General features: G+C 38.2%; 1 protein-coding gene across 44 annotated transcripts in view; it reads right to left on the bottom strand.

Annotated features, from left to right (window-relative positions):
• Nucleotides 1–16610, bottom strand: part of CLASP2 (cytoplasmic linker associated protein 2) — a 146022-nt gene that overhangs the window by 71443 nt on the left and 57969 nt on the right. For 34 of the 44 annotated variants that reach the window (XM_063157438.1, XM_063157503.1, XM_063157646.1 and 31 more), the window contains 2 exons: nt 15426–15572; nt 205–284 (listed from right to left, as the gene is read on the bottom strand). In XM_063157438.1, coding sequence (XP_063013508.1) covers nt 205–284; nt 15426–15572 — 227 coding nt within the window. Of the gene's footprint in view, nt 1–204; nt 285–15425; nt 15573–16077; nt 16281–16610 lie in introns of those variants that run through there. The other 10 variants (XM_063157727.1, XM_063157754.1, XM_063157778.1 and 7 more) reach the window with 3 other exon arrangements.

The raw sequence follows: 16610 nt of genomic DNA, 5'->3' as shown, positions 1-16610 counted from the left end.
AGTAAAAAAAAAAGGTGGCACGTTTTTGGTAACTCCTGGGAAAATATAAAGAGCTTTCCATGGAGACTCTAAGGTCAGAAGGAGGAAAAAGTAATGATGCTTGCTTGGAACAATGTAAAATTATGTAAATTTAAAAAGCAGGTTAAGCCATTATTACAAATAACATATTTCTGAAGACAAGCATGAATATACACAGCATCTTACCTGTACAGTAGGAACATCTGTAAATGCCTTAATAAAATCATCCTCATCCACAGCTCCAGCTCCTCCTTCTTTAGAGGAACCTAAATAAACATTAAATACTGTTAAATAGGATGCAATATACATCAAGGTTTGAAATCTCTTACAACCATCTTTCACCATACCTACTTTCAAACATTTAATATATCTTACAATAATGCTGCATTTTTGTGTAGAATTGTACATCGAGTGTAGACTCACAAGACTTTGAACCCTGACTTCACCATAAGAAAAAAAGTGACCTTTTTTTACCCCAAATGAACAACTCCAAGTAATTTCCAATTTGACAACTTTAATGGTGCAATAATTTTTATTTTTGTGTCTAACTGGGAACATGTTTTGTATAACAATCCTCTAGCAGCAGCTTGCATTTGATTCTGAGACCTGCACCCTGACAATAAAAATGTTCTAAAACAAAGCCCCAAATTTCAAATTATTTACCAGAGCAAGAGCTATTCATCACTAAATGGAATTCCTCAGGATGAATTTTCATCTTAACATTTGTGCCTTAAGTAATCAATCCTGAAAGTCTGGGCATTGATTTTTGTCTTTTCCATATGCTAACATGAAGCTAGGAAGTGTGAGGTACATTTCTTAGTCTTAAGGTTACAAGATCTTCAAAAACAAAAGAAAAGACACAGTGAGGAGAATTTGCACTGGAGCAAAACCTGAACTTCAGTGACCTTATTTTCAGACCACTCATGATGGAACTGTTCTCACAGGACAGCCAAAGATGCCCAGCAGAAGGACCAGGGAAGAATACTGACAGGTAACCTGCTGGTTTCACACTTGGTATACCTTGCAAATTTTATTAACATCTTTTCTTAGAAGCTAAGACAACTCTAAGCAAGAAAACTACTTGGAAACAATGTCTGGATTTTGCTCAGTTTATCAAGAAAGCCCCCTTTTTAAAGAAATGAGCTCAAGTCTGCTATCAAATCCAAGGTCATCAAATCCAGGCAATGCTACAAGTCTAGAACTCCAAGCACAAGGTGAAGCTTGGCAAATCCTTAAGTATCTTCAATAATTGCATCAGGAAGGTAATATGACAAAACATATTAACCACATGCAATCAGTCCAGCTGAACATTTCCTTTCTGAAAGGAAAAACATAATCTGTCACAGCAAATGAGCATTTGGGAACAAGTGGCTCTTTCAGAGTGAGGCCTACAGGGTAGATGGCAGAATGTCCTTCCTAACTGGCAGAATGAAATGGAGGCATCACACAGAGAAGACAAATATTTCACTAACTACAGAACACATCAAAACCATAAAGAAAAAGCATTTAAGAGGCTGAATGGTCAACCAAGAACAAAAAGGTAGGAATTCTTGATGAATCAAATTTTTGGTGGCTGCACTCTAACAACCATGGTTTACAGACCCTGATCACTTAATTCTAGTGAAGGAAATTATGCCTGCTGTCTTTGTATACATGTCCAGTTTGGAAGCACCAGGGTGCACTACTTCTACAAATTTGGTGGCAAACTTACTAGATCTCAACACTGCCTTGCAGAACAAGATCTCTCATATACCTTTGTGGCTCATTAGTGTAAAAACACAGAACCTGAACACAGTATGATATAGGAACATCTAATAGATTTTGAGTGCCTTAGCTCAAGGACGCTGCAAAGAGATGCTGTACACAACACATTTCAATGTGTGTATCTCCAACATCATCTGTCACAACTACCAGTGGTAGCCAGAAGAGTAAAAATAAATTATAACCACCTATTTCTTCTCCTTCCAGAGAGTAGAGGGAACAAACCCTTCCATAAAGTTAATGACTATTTGACCAGCTAAAAAAAATGAAGAGGGAAAGATTCATTTACACCCAGAACACACCTTTCTGCCACACAAACTTATACAGCTCTTCAAAGGGAGAATATCCTTGTCAGAGCAGAATTTTGTGGAGAGACACCTTGAAAGAAATAATTTGGCCCAGAGGCACCACGTTAAAGTAGGTGGTACAAACAGCTGCTTAGATGCTCAGATCATCACCTCATTTGTCTGTCCATAAATACTCTGACATTTAAGGAAGTCTCATAGAAACAAAATAGAGTCAATACGCAATACCTAGTCATGAAAACAAAATAGAAAAGTAAGGTTATAAAAGTTCTGTATTATTATTCAGTTACATAAATACAAAAATACCTATGCTAACACAGGGAAAAAAGTACTTTGCATTCCCATCCTTTACTTACCAATTTTTTTTTTCCAGGGAATAAACTACAGAAACATTACAAATTGACACATATAGGCCATGAACACAAAAATATAGAAAAATGTTTGGGTTTCAAGTATTTCTAGCTCACTGCTGTACATCATAAAGATTAAAAGAAGAATAAGTTGCCCTTGCTAAGTAAGTACATGCTGTCACCTTCAGTCTACCCTAAAGTATCCCTTTTAAAATTAGGAAACAGCATGTGTTACATGACAGATATTTCTAGCACCTGAACATCATCCAGTAATGCATCCTGAGGATTAAGGAAAATCCTTTATCCAAAGAATAACAATTTTTTACTTCAAAAAGAGAAAGAAGAGGGACAGACTACTATTTAAAATCCATTTGACATTGTCCAGACACAGAGAACTCTCCATCTTCCTGAGTTTCAACAACTAGTTAACATCTACAAACCAATCTTCTTTCTCTAAAAGTTGTTTTATTATCTTGTTGACTGGTAAAAAAAAATTATATGGTTCAAAGTTATCTGTAAATCACATTTCACTTCTATTTCACTGATCCTTCTCACAACTACCTGATGGCATATGCATACCAGAACAAAGTATGAAGTAACTTTTCTTCATATAGTATAGAAGTCAAAAGTCCACACTGCTTGAAGAGGAAAAATACTGTTCAATTTTCCCTTTCCCTTTTAATCTCTCTGTAAGTATTTTTACCAATTCTGTTTACCAAGTCACTGTTTCTGTAGAGACAATCAAAAAATGACAGAACTCCACCTGCTGTTTCCCAATTCAGGAGAAAGTATTTTACTGTGCTCACAAGATACATAACAGTCATACACATGCAGATGCCTTCAAAGGATCTCTCATGCTTTTGTAAGGCTTGACTCTCCTCCACAAAAGCAACACCAGAGCTTTTCTAAATTCTCAATTTCAGACAGTGCTGCCTCCAGACCCCAAACTGATATATCTGACAGAGCACACATATAAACTGTTTTGTTGCTTACCTTCTCAGACCAAGCTTGTGATTACAAATTTCTTGTATCTCTCTCTAGTATTAATTCCTTCCACTGAACAGTGCCTGTTCAAGGCTCCCAACAGAACACACAGTCCTTTGACCAAATAGGGACAAGTTCAGCCACTGCGTTCCTAAAGGCAAGAACACTATAAACAACTCTAGGGGGCTTTAACCCCACTGCATTTTTAACATCTTTAAGTGCTCAGCACACAGCTAAAATTCAGAGCCTCATGAGCTGGGTAATTATATCACCCTGTCTTTGGACTTGAATCCAACTAAGCTTTTTTTCAGCTGAGACCCAGAAGAAAAAATTCTCTCACGGAGAGGAAGAAAAATACACGCAAGACATTTATCTACATTGTTTGTTAGTTTTCATTCCTAACTTTTACTTTTTCTTATCTTTCAAGCCTTCTAGTTAGACAGACTTTCAGAGAGCCCTGGAAGCCTCAGTTCCACTTCAGCAAGCTGGTGAGGAGATACCAAACATAGCAGATAGACATGAAATGGAAACGTATCACGGCACCTGAAGCCCCTCTCAGTTTCACAGTGGCGTGGTGGGGGTTTGATAGGTTTCTCTTTTTTGTGTGTGCATTTTCAGGTTTGTTTTGTTTTTTAAACTGAAGCTCAGTGAGTTTAGAAATGGAAGCAAAAAAAAAAAAAAAAAAATCCCCCACTTCCTGCAGACTGCTAACAGAGATGACACTTTCATGAGTTAAAGGTCTCTATCACCTCTATCACTTTGCAAGGCCCTAGGAGTCTTTTTTTGGAAGAAGGTTTATTCCAGTCATAAGGCTGAGTTCAGCACTGGGAATAACTCAACACCAGAAAGGGTACTGTATGCAAGCAAGGGAATTACCCAGCCTTTTGTGAAATCAATTTTTTCACCCAGGAGTTAATTCCTGTGGTTGAGTTCTTCCACTCTTCAGACTAAAGCACTTGAAATACTTCCAATATATCACAACTTTGGAATGTTCACTTGCTCTACTGCCTTGATGCTCTCCCCAGTATTATCTACAAATCTGTACATCATGGGATGACAAAACAATATGGAAAAACAAAGATGCTGAATGTGATTTTGGACTTGTATTCCTGTTTTCCAAAAGAGAACTGCTTATTCAAAGCATGCCTAACTGTTAAATAAAGTACACAAGTGCTGGCCTGAAAATACAAAAGAAATTGCTCAATTTGTATTTGGTAGCAGGCCTTTACTAGTCAAATTGATTTTTTTCTACTTTCATAAGTCTTATGACAAAAATTTCCAAAAATAAATTCCCTGTGAAAAAAGGGTATTTCAGGGTATAGAAACTCAGGAGTAACAAATACTCTAAAACTCTGTTTCACTTTTTGTTCCTAAATCCTTTTCTTGAAACATTTCCCTAAAAAAATTTAACTATTTTCTGATACAACATGCAATCACAATTTAACATTAGTAAACTCTGAAAGGGATACTGTTTCTCAGATGCCTTTTATCCCTCAGAAATCTCTAACTGTAGGCAATTATCTTACTTAAAACATACCTAGAGTAAAATGATGGGGAGCACTTTTTTTTTTTTCTGAAATACAACAAAATGTTTTGCCTTTGTCTCACCTAGTTCAAAAGCTTCATTTCTTATCTATCAGAGACTGAAGCAAAAGATGCAGTTCATTCTGAACTGAAAGAAAAAATGACTGTTACCCTTTTGGCTTTGTAGGTTAATCAACAATCAGCTGTAAATTAGGAACAGACAGCAGCTTCAGCTCTGCGTGGGATAAATGGCCAGGATAAGCTCAAGTACTTACTCAGCTTTTCATATAATAGGTGAACTGGCAACTCCCACTCACTCCTACTGACCTCTCTCCTTCTAGCACTGGGACAGCTGTGCACTAAGTCACTCAGGGGAGGGGCTAAACCAAGAAGAAAATAAACTGGCCAAGATGAATAGTTTCACTGAGCAATTTCCCTAGTCTGCCTCACTGTGGGGCCATACAAACACCAAGGCAGCACAATCCAGAGCTGACTCAGGATACAAATGAGTTAGAGAAGACAAGGAAGGAAATTAGCCCAGGCAGCTTAAAAAAATACAGCTGCTGAAAGTCTAAGTACAGGCTGAGGGGAATAGAGCAATGCTTAAAATGAACTCAAGGAAGGACAACTGCAGAAGCTACATGGTGAAATGGACAGCCTCTCTCACAGCAGGGAGTGGAGTGCATCTAAGGAAACTGCTGACACCAAAGAAAGATAAACAAACAAACAAGCCAGTGCACACACACAAACTATAAATAATAGATCACAACAACCCTATCAATGATGAAGGCACAAAACCTAATTGTTTCTTCAGCATGATACTTGCAATAATAACCACATTCTGTTCCCAGCCATAGTGGGCAGATGTTGCAAAGGTCATATTTAATTCTTTGAATGTGCATTCTGTTGTCTGTTAATCTCTGTAACTGGGATTTTTCCTGAATCTTCTGTAGCTCTCAGTCTTTGCAAAATCTTTGTTTATCCTTGGGTCAGGCCTTATTATTTACTTTTAAACTGGTATCTGTTGGGGGCCAGGGAAGGAAATTCCAGTGCTTCATGATCTGAATTTCAACCTCTGAGATGGCAAGGGTGACTTTTAAGGCCATGACTGTGATACACAGTCCTCCTCATGTACAGACTGATCTCAATCTCAGTAACTCAGAAAGGACTCTCTTTATCTTTCCAGGTATCATAAGATTACAAAAATAGTCTAGAATAGCATCTTTTCATAAGTCTGGCTCTGTAAAACAGGAACTAATGATCAGAAAACTGGCTGGAGACTGAGAAGTTTTGAAAATTCCCTTCAGGTTTTAAACTACTGAGTTATCTAAAGCTATCTGATACACTGTGCATAGAGACCTTGTTGCATTAACAGATTCTAACACTCTAAATATTCTTATTTACATGTTTCAAAAACTGATCTGTGAACTTCAACCGACAAACCTATAAAAAAACCTCCCATACAACTAGCAAATAGGTATTCTTCAGTCTCAAGTATCTGCATAAAGCACAAAGGTGTTCTTTCATCTTCATGTGAGTGACAGTCACCTAGTATATAGATGCTTTCAGCTTGCCTTAGGTTAGGAAAACATTTGAAAGCAATAAAGAAGCAGCAGTTGCTCAAGTAAAAACCATTTGGATCAACATTAGACAAGACTGTTTTTTTAAACAAGAACCATAGTTTCAGACAGTTATACTGGTAAAGCCTACAGGATGGATATAATTAGACCAACTTAGATAAAATTATGTTAGTTTAAGTAACTTGTACTGTCAGCATCACTTACTGGCTTTGCTATACAAGTTAAGAAACAGATCATGCTGCTAATTGCCACAACTCTGCCAATAAAGCTTTGGGGAAGACCAAACTATGAAGAGCTGCAGAGATCCTAGCTTAGATAGAAGTTTTCATCAACTGAATTTCAGCTGCCTTGTGTCCATTTCCTGAGAGAACAGCAACTGCATCTGCAAACAAGTAACTCCACATTCTCCAAAACCCCTCTGTTATTATAAACTTTTGCAAGCACACACCTTGTCTACCAGAGAAACCTCACAAATAGAACTTCACTGGGAGATTAACTTACTGGGTCACTCAACACATTTGTCTTATGGTAGTTATTATCTGCACATAGGGAAACAGAAGAGTGAGAGAACAGCAAAAGGAACCTGCACCAGTCCCATGGGCCACTGCAGTTCATGATTCAGTACCTTAGCCTAAAATACCTCTGCCTGAAGTTGAACTGCCTTTGACAATGACACCCAGGCAGGCAATTAGTATCAGCAAACCCGTTCAGTTGCTCCAACACAAGCCACTAGAGTTTTTGAAATGAAGTTCAGAAATATGTTTTAAAATCATCAGATACAATACTAACCCAAATGAAAACCCAAATGAACCTTCCCCCCACCCTGCCCCCAGCACCTCCACCAGCAAAGCCTTCCTGTTGTTTTTAACCAGCTCAGAAAACAATTCAAGTGAGTAAGCAGAACAGAAAAGCATTCACTAGAAAGCCCACTTTAAGGAAACTGACAGATGAATTCTGTCATGTTTAGCCCCAGTGACTGACACTCACTCTGTCCTGACTTGTCCACCCCACTTCCTCCAATGCCAAAAGTCATCATCCCTGAGGCACCCAGAAAGTCATTCAAACTGGAACAGCAGCATAAACTGAACAAAACAGCACAGTATCTTGAAATACCTTTACAATATGTTGTATTCTTTAATTTATCTGCCTTGTTAGAAATTTGGCAGACACAGTAGAGACCTTCCCAAAACAGCCTACCTGTACTGCGCCTGTTCCATTAAAACATTCCTCTTACATACCAGAGACATTGCTCATGAACACAAGTTTCCACCCAACAAGTGAGTGTGCTGTCTCTGAGGGCTGAGATGCTAAGCAGAGCTCTCCATGCAATTATACATCCCATGAGAAAACAGGAGCAGGAAGGACAAGCAGAAATTAGGAGTGAGCTGCACTTACAAGGAAGAAAGTGGTGCCAGATTTTCAACTATTAGGATAGCACATCTCAAGCCCTGAGGTGTGGCATGTTAATCAGGTACAAATACAGGACTCCTGTACTAAGAGGAAGCACAAAATAATTCTTAGGTGGACTGAAGATGATAGCACCAGCACATATATGGTAAAATTTGAAGCTGCTCTTGAGCATGCAAATTCCTTTGGAATTATGTATTGAATACAACATGCTACAGGAAACTTAGTCACTAATGTCTGAAGCTGATTCCTAACACTGAATGCATAGTTTCAATAAGTTTAGCCTCAATTCCTTTGTATACAGTTTCACAGGTATAAAAGATCAATAATACTAGCTCTTCACAGACACGCTGTGGCCATCAATTCTATTAATAAACATCTACCAAGCACACAGTAAATAAGAATATTACAAAACAAGAAAAATAACAGTGCTATACTTAACACAAAGTTTAGACAGCACACATTAGGTAAGACCAAAGCCTGGACGTGGTAGAAGACAAGCAGTTCCTCAAGCAGTGACAACAGAGATGCCTGACTTTTTAAGCTCGTCTCAAATTGATTAATGTTGGTTTCTACTCAACTGGAAGCTCATGCAGTCATCTTTCTATTCATGCACAATGTTCACGCTCCCATGGTAATCTTTCAAAGCACTCATGTATTTCTTTTCTCTACTGGCACTCAGTTTTCATAAATAATTAAAAGGACATACATATGCAACCCTGGCCCATTTGTTCAGTTTCAACAGGTGAGTTTGGAAGTGAGGCTAATTTTATGAACATGATAGCATTAGTCTTATTTTCAGTTTTTAATGTAACTTCCTAATAACCTATTTACATTTTACTTTAATTTGATACTAGTTTTACATTTGAATGGGAAAACTGCACTAATTATTTTACATTACAGAAATTACTGACAGCATGCAGGAACACAAACAATTGGTTTGTACCATCTGTAATTCTGATGCCAAAACAGAATGATTTGAGATACTGTGATGTAATAGTTTCAGTAATATAGAATTTTCATTACTGTTGTCAGTATCCATTTGTGTATTCCATTCTGGAACAATTCAAACAGACACTTTAATAACAACAATTCACACCACCTGTCACCACAAACTACACAATTACCGTTTTTACATGTTCTAGATAATACATGTTGATCTTCTAGAAGTTCACTAGGGCAAGACAGAAGGTTGAAATAACTTGACTTTGAAGTCTTGTTTTTTCTCTTATACTGTAAAAACCATTTAATTTATACATTCCAAAAAATAATTTCCAACACAGGTGCAAATACTTCCATTACAAAAATAATTTCCATTCCGTGCTTCTCTGTTTGAAAGCATATACCATTGTCAAAAGAAATGAAACAGGTTTCTTAAGCCTCTTCTCCCACACACCAACACACTACCCCTATGAAGAGGAATCACACCTGCAGGAATGTTTTGGAATGGTTGTCTTTGCTTACTGTTCAACATAGTCACAGTCCCTAAGGGCTCCAAGCAGCAGGGTCAGCTGATTTTAGTCCACTTAGCTCCTCCCTCCTTCCTCTTTTTTCTTCTAGTTTAACTCACATGAAAATACAAATTGCTTCCTCTTCCTATTGCTTGAAATAACCAGTACTCAGCGTCAGCAGCTAAACAAGGGCTGGGTTGTCTTCCTTATTCTCATCACTGTCTGGTACAACCATGATTGCCAGTAGGATGTCTGGGACAAGAACCCCAGGCAGAGACGTCACAAGCAGGCTGGGTTACATCTTGTGGTGTGCTTTTATCTCCAGACCTCTTTTGTGCTCCACTGGTACTCTCTCCCTATTTTATCCATTTACAAGCTGACTTCCAAACTATAAGCCTTTTGAGAAATGACTTGTCTGATATAATACCATGCTTATACCAACATAATGAACCCTACAATTTAACTGAAACTTCTAGGAATTCAGTGAAAAATAGGGTAGTATGAACTATCACTTCATTGACACACAGAAACCAGAGAGGCTAATGAACAGTGTTAGGGACACATACACATATTTCCTGAAGGTATATGTAAAGGTGTGTATACATATATATATGTATATTCATAATTTATCATGTTTGTTTATTTTCATTCAGTTGCCTTATTAAGGTGGATTTTTCAATCCCCCTGCTGAAGAGAGCTGCAAAGGAAGGTATTTGCTCCAGGAATGGAAATCCCAGTGATTGCACAACCATTTATAATGTCCAAGGAGAACAGAGCACTGATCGTATGGAAGGGGTCCCTAACATCAAGTGCCATTCAGGAGAATAAACAACAACAAAATCCAGTAACTCTCAGAGAACACAGAAAGCTGAAAGTCCTCCTACCTCCCTGAACTCTGTATTAGGTTAAAATAGCTGCAGTTCATGACCATAGGATTGCAACCCAGCAATTCCATGGGCAAGGATCTCTTGGGATGGAAGTTAATTGACATTAACTGTGGGGAAAAGGAAGCAAATAGGCATTCTGCAACAAATTCTCTGATGCAGACTCTGATACCCAAGGCTAATCTCTAAGGCTGCTCAGAATGACAAAAAGACTTTTTAGCTGGGATGTTGAAGAAAAATCCTTGAATTTCACCACCACCCAGAAATCAGAAAGGAAACAAAGTGCCACAGAATGCTGGGGGTGCTTTGCTGACTAATATTACCTCAGAGCAGCTTTACATCATTCAAAGGGCCAGGTAGAACAAGGAAAACCAAAAGAATCCTAGTTTATTTTAAACAACAAAGAGACCACTTTGGAAATCACTTAATAAGGGCTAACAAGAATAACAGAGGAGATATTCATGGACTTCAGAATTCAAAATAAAAAAAAACACAAAAACTTGTGGGCATTGATTATTATGAATTCTTCTGGTTTTTGTACAAGTGAACATGGAACTCTCTTGAGTCTGTAGACAATCGATACAGTGAGCAGGAGTCTATCTTGTTTCAAGTCCATTCACTAACCTTGTGTATTTACAGTTCCACAATTACAGAAGCACTTCTAACACAAACATTTCTTAACTACAGCACCTAGTTCTAATGAGGTTAACTTCAACTATCTTTCAGTCTCAAACCTGCTTTATGCAGGGCCTTTTCATTTAAACTTTGTCTTACTAAAGCCTCTAAAGGCTACAAAATGCCTTCTGCTAGGAAGTCAAGCCAAAACAGCAAATAAGCACCATTTTAATACTTTTCAACAAAGACCTGTATGTCTTATTAAGAAGGGGAAAAAAGCATAATGACAGATACAATAATGAGAGTGCAAAGCAATAACCAATACATAATATTGCCAGCCCGCCAATGCACTAAAGATTAAAAAAACCCCAATGAAATACAGATAAAAAATATACCATGCAATATCTTCATGCTGAAAATGCTGCAAAATGTATGAAGTCCACCTTGCTTCAAATTACAGCACTAAGACTAATGCTCCAGCCCCACAGAGGTTTTTTGTAAAAAAATTCAAAAGAATGTTAAGAGAAATTTCAGTCATGATTATATTTCATCAGCAAGCATTTCTTCCAAAGGCCACATGGCTCTCTTGAGGAATCACCATTTCTACATTTAACCCATTTTGAAGACTACTGACCTAAACTGACATTTTGGGAAAAGAGAGGATGCCAGACTTCTTGTTAAAGGAGCCTGAGGTTTGCTACCCACACTTAGATTACATAAAGCTTCCAAATGGTATACAAGCAGGCAATTCCCTAGAAGACTTGGAACAGGGCTTTCAAATTTGCAAGAGAACTTGCCAAAGACCTATGAGAGATCTTGAACAGCACAGGGAGAGGAATACAGCTCATTTGGCTGACATGAACTGAAGCCCTTTTCTACTGTAAATTATGGCCTTCCTTACCATTAAAAAGCTTCTTGAGCCATACTGCCAAGAAAAAGCCCCTGAGTATCCAATTTCTGCGAGGGCAGGACACAGAGTGCACATCCTCAGCAATAGGAAGGCTTTAGAGCAAAGAGGTATTTGCAGAGGCTCTACCACCTGAATGAAGAGCTGAGAGCAAGTGTATCAGAAGTAAGCAGATGAGCTGTGCGCTTGCTGGCAAAGGTCTAACTTGGCAAAGTGTATCGACCACGGAATAAGAAATATGCCAAACAAAGCACTGCCCCATTAAGTGGAAGACCTATCACTTCTCATTCATCACTAACAAGAAGCTCAGTGTCTGAACATCTCCAAGCAGAAAAGCCAGAGGAGAAACAGCCTTCTGGATTCTTTACTCCCAGGGCAGGAAACCACTGTGGCTGCCTGATCTGGTACTTTTTTGGCAAGCTGTCTTCAGCAAGCTTGATCATGCCTGTCAGCAAATCCACAAGTTCTACAAACCTTCCCATCTCAACTGCTAACAGGAAAATGTCTAGCACAGTTATTCCCAGCACAAGGAGAGAGAATTCCAGGCTGAGTAGAACTCTGCTATTGCTCACATAAGACCTGTTTTACCTGCCTTCCTGGACAATGATGTTGCACTTCCAGTGCCACCAAAGTACATTTCCTACATTAAAATGAAAATGCCCAAAGCATTGAGAAATTCTTTTTTTTTTGAATATCAGATGGGTCCTTTCACTTGAACAGTATATCTGGGCAGTGGTGGAATTACCCATTTCTTCCTTAAGAACCATCTCCATGACATATATAATGAAAAGCCAAGCTCACAGGCATCTGAGGTATAATTCAGCAGGTGTCAGCAAGCAAGAAAGCCAGAGGTGTGGCTAAGGAGTTCAATTTTCTTAGCTTCAAGACAGGGTAGCCTCAAACCCTTTCTGGACCCAGGGAAAAAAACTGTACTTTGCCACCTACAACTCATTGGAAAATACTCCTTTGTCAAGCAACATCCTATGACAAGGATCTCTGGGATCCTTTAAAATATAAAAGGCAGTTTAATCGAATGGAACTTGCAGTAATCTCAGCCTTTGCTCAACACAATTTCTATCTGCACTAAATTCTGCCTGGTCACAGAAGGCTGAAGAAGAGAAACTGCAGTAAAAACTTGCTTCAACTGCAGGTCACTTCCATGACTAGAGATTTTTGTGGAAGGGAAATAAAAAGCAACACAGTTCAAGGAGTTGCTCCTAGTTCTTCCTCCAAAGCCGAACTGCAACTTCTGAAGATGGATTAATGGATATTTGAGAGTCAGAGAAAAGGGACAAGCAGGACCAACAGGTGGCAGAAGCACGAGGTGAGCAGTGAAAGCCTGAAATACCCATCCAGTGCTCATGAGGAAAAGGCGAGAAATGGCACGCCCACTGACTGCTGGCATGGAATGCAGTGGTGAGCACAAGGATGTGGGACTGGAGCATACAGCAGATTCTTACTACATCAGCAAGAGCAAGCAACTTCCAGAACTATAAATGAAATCCATGGAGATGGCAATTTTGGGGCTGGAGAAAAATCTCAGGTGTACTTTAGGCACCTGCAAAGTAGATCCTACAGAAACTGGATGTGAAAGACCATCAAGGATTTGTTGTAGCCATAAAGATCCAGGAAGTCTCTAGGATAAACAGAATAGGATGACCTAACTGGGCTCTCCAAAGACCATGGCTCTCTGTGGAATAAAGGTTTCTAAAACCAGCATTTTGTCCCATCATGACAGTGTGCCTCTAGACACTTCTCCTGTTCTTGCTCATGTCTCAGGCAGTTGTTTCTGACCACTGTCAGCTGGGAGTGTGGGCTGCCCAGGCCTCCAGTCTGACCTTGTGTCATTGTTCATATGAAGATTATTACAGGAAACTCCTCACTTCTGGTAGAGACTATGACCTTATTGTTAAAGAAATACATTTGGCATCTACACTAATGTTCTTGATTAGGCTAGGAGATGCAGGATTTGTAAATAATGTATTAAAATTCTGACTACAGACATCCTACAGAATGAAAAAAGAAGGGAAATAGATTGGTATGTAAACACACCCCAATATTCTCCTCAGTTGAAAGGAGATGGTATAAAGCAAGGAATGACCAATTTTAATTTAAGTTTGGCAATATAGGAAAAAGAGAAAAAACAATGTACTAATTTTTGGGGTTTTAATCTGCTTTACTACTGTATTTTTAGATAAACTGAAAAATCAGTGAGTGGTTATTCTGTTCTTATCTCCCTTCACCTTGTATCTCCATGTTTTTACTGCAGAGGATGTTAAGTGAAAGCCTACATGTAAAAAACAAAAATTAAAAACCATCTATGTTTAGTAAAATATTATTTAAAGCCCATATTGAAATAAACAGGAATCCTAAGCAATCAGTTCTGGTACTATGCATATTAGTCTTGCATGCAAAAACCACCATGCTTCAGGTTAAAGAGATTACATTATAATTAGTTATTGATTTATATTTACTCATTAATAACACTTACTATGTGCAGTAATAACAACAATAATAAATATCAATGAGATAGTTTCCTTTATGGAGTCTTTTAGGTGGTATTTTCTGATATATATTCCTATCAATTCTCAGCCACACTACGACAGTGTTGATGCAGTCCTATGGAAATCTTTTCAATTTATTAGGAATTCTTAAGATTACTATTGAAAACCAATAAATTTTCAAAACATCAGCTGTATCTTAGTAATGTGAAAATACTTAAGGCAGCTTATTAGCCATGCAGATTTTCTTCCAAATTCTATATTTGCTTTGCAGATCACATATGACATTACATGAATAGGAACATGGAAAAATTACTCTTACAAAAACCCCTTACTAAAAGAATCACTTATTCATAAAAACCCTGTACCTGAAGCATGGTGTATTTCCACAGAATTATGTATTTTTTTTTGAATGTGTACATGAACCATCAAAAAAGCAGCCACTTCTTTAACAGTAAACAGTTGCTTTTGTTAGGCTACCCCCGCCCTAAAAAAATGCGGATTTCCCTGTTCTAAGATCATAATTACTAAGCATTCCTCATACACTGCTTTAGAGCTACACCATGAAAAAAAATCCTGCCAAGGCTTTTGGCCCTCATTTTTTATCTTTCACAACCAATTTCACAATACTGACAGTTGAAAGAATAATAATAAAAGTCATCCAGATGTAACACACACCTCTGATGAGGGCTCTGGGTGATGGCTCATCCTTTCTAGCCATGTGAAGCAGTGCAGACCCACAGTAAAAATTTTATCTCCACAGACCTTCTCCAGAATTTCACAGGATATTTATATATACAATAAGTGCAGTGTGGATTTCAGCAGAGACACCCATACATATATATGCATATCAATATATGTATTTTTTTCCATTCACCAACATAAACGCTATCTCCAGACATTAATTTTATTTATAATACAAGAGACCTTTATAAGCTCAGTGTACACACAAAACCAGACAGATATGCACACACCTTTCCAGATGAATAATTACATAAAACAGGGTCCCTTACTGTTCTCAGCTCTGCAAAAATACTGCAGTCATGAATTAAACATCACCTTGCAAAGTTCTCTGTTTTGTGCCTCTCTGGCAAGGTTTCTGGGAACACTGATTAGAATCTGAATAGCTTTACATTACCTCCAACCTTAGGCCCACCAGCTGATCCCGGCTTTCTTGCACTGTTTGAAGGATTTCCTGGCTTTTTAGGCGCCGGAACCTTGAAGGCTGAAGCAGCTGATGATGGCCTATTTCCATCCACTGACTCTTCATCATCAAAGCTTTTGTCTAAGAAAAGATATGTTAAATAAAAACAGAGCTGTTAGAATGGACATATTTTCATTTCCTAACAAACTCTTTTCCTTCACATTTCACAGAAATTCACAAAATGCATAAATAAAAACAACTATTTATCAATTTGTGCTGTCTCTGATCTAGGAATAAAATGACAATGGGAGATAAACAGCATTTTCCACATTTCACATTCTTATAAAATATTATTTTTGCTTCATAATTAACCACAGTAGAACTAAGCATAAAAAAATGAATCCTACACATCCACTCCCACAAAGGAAAAATATCTTTGCACAGACCGAATTTTTTTAATCATTTCTTAATATTTTCCCCAAAGGAAAGCCCTTAATATAATTTTTATCATTGCAGTCTACCGAAGAAAAATGCTTCTCCTTTTCCTTCTTTCACTCATGCATGCATTTTCTGCTACACATCCTCCCACAATGTGTCTAACTAGCACTCCCTGTCTCCTTCCTTCCACCCAGATTTTTCAACTTACAATCACAGATCCTCTTGCAGATCAGCCGCCTCATTCCTCTGATAGCTCTTCAATCCCCTCGCCCTAGCACGGACCCAGCACCTCACATGGCCACATGCAGTAAATTCTTAGTACCAATCAAAGATTTGATCAAAATCTGCTCGCAAACACCCAAGATCCACCACTGAGATTTGTGCCGGCATCTTTCTCTCCCTTCCCTGCACTAGGTGCTGCACAACCAATGAGCTGCAAGGTGACATCATCTTCTGGGAGCCAACGCCAGAGGAAAAGGTGAAAATTCTCCATGCAAATAAATTCATTCCCACACATGGTATTTGCCACTATTCCAGTCCTTCGTTTGAAAAATCAGACAGGCAGACAATATTCAGAAAGAGGGCTTGCACTCCTCTTTCCTATAATTTCAGGTTTGTGTATTTTTAATCATGAGAGAAATTCATGCCTAGTGACTAAACAGTCTCAATTCAAAATACTGTGCCTTAAAAGAACCCCAACATGTTCCAACAGTAGAACATCATGTTTTCCCCACTCACTTA

The sequence above is a fragment of the Melospiza melodia genome, chromosome 1 (assembly GCF_035770615.1).
Source record: "Melospiza melodia melodia isolate bMelMel2 chromosome 1, bMelMel2.pri, whole genome shotgun sequence".
NCBI classification, from domain to species: Eukaryota; Metazoa; Chordata; class Aves; order Passeriformes; family Passerellidae; genus Melospiza; species Melospiza melodia.
This window is presented reverse-complemented; position numbering and strand designations above follow the sequence as displayed.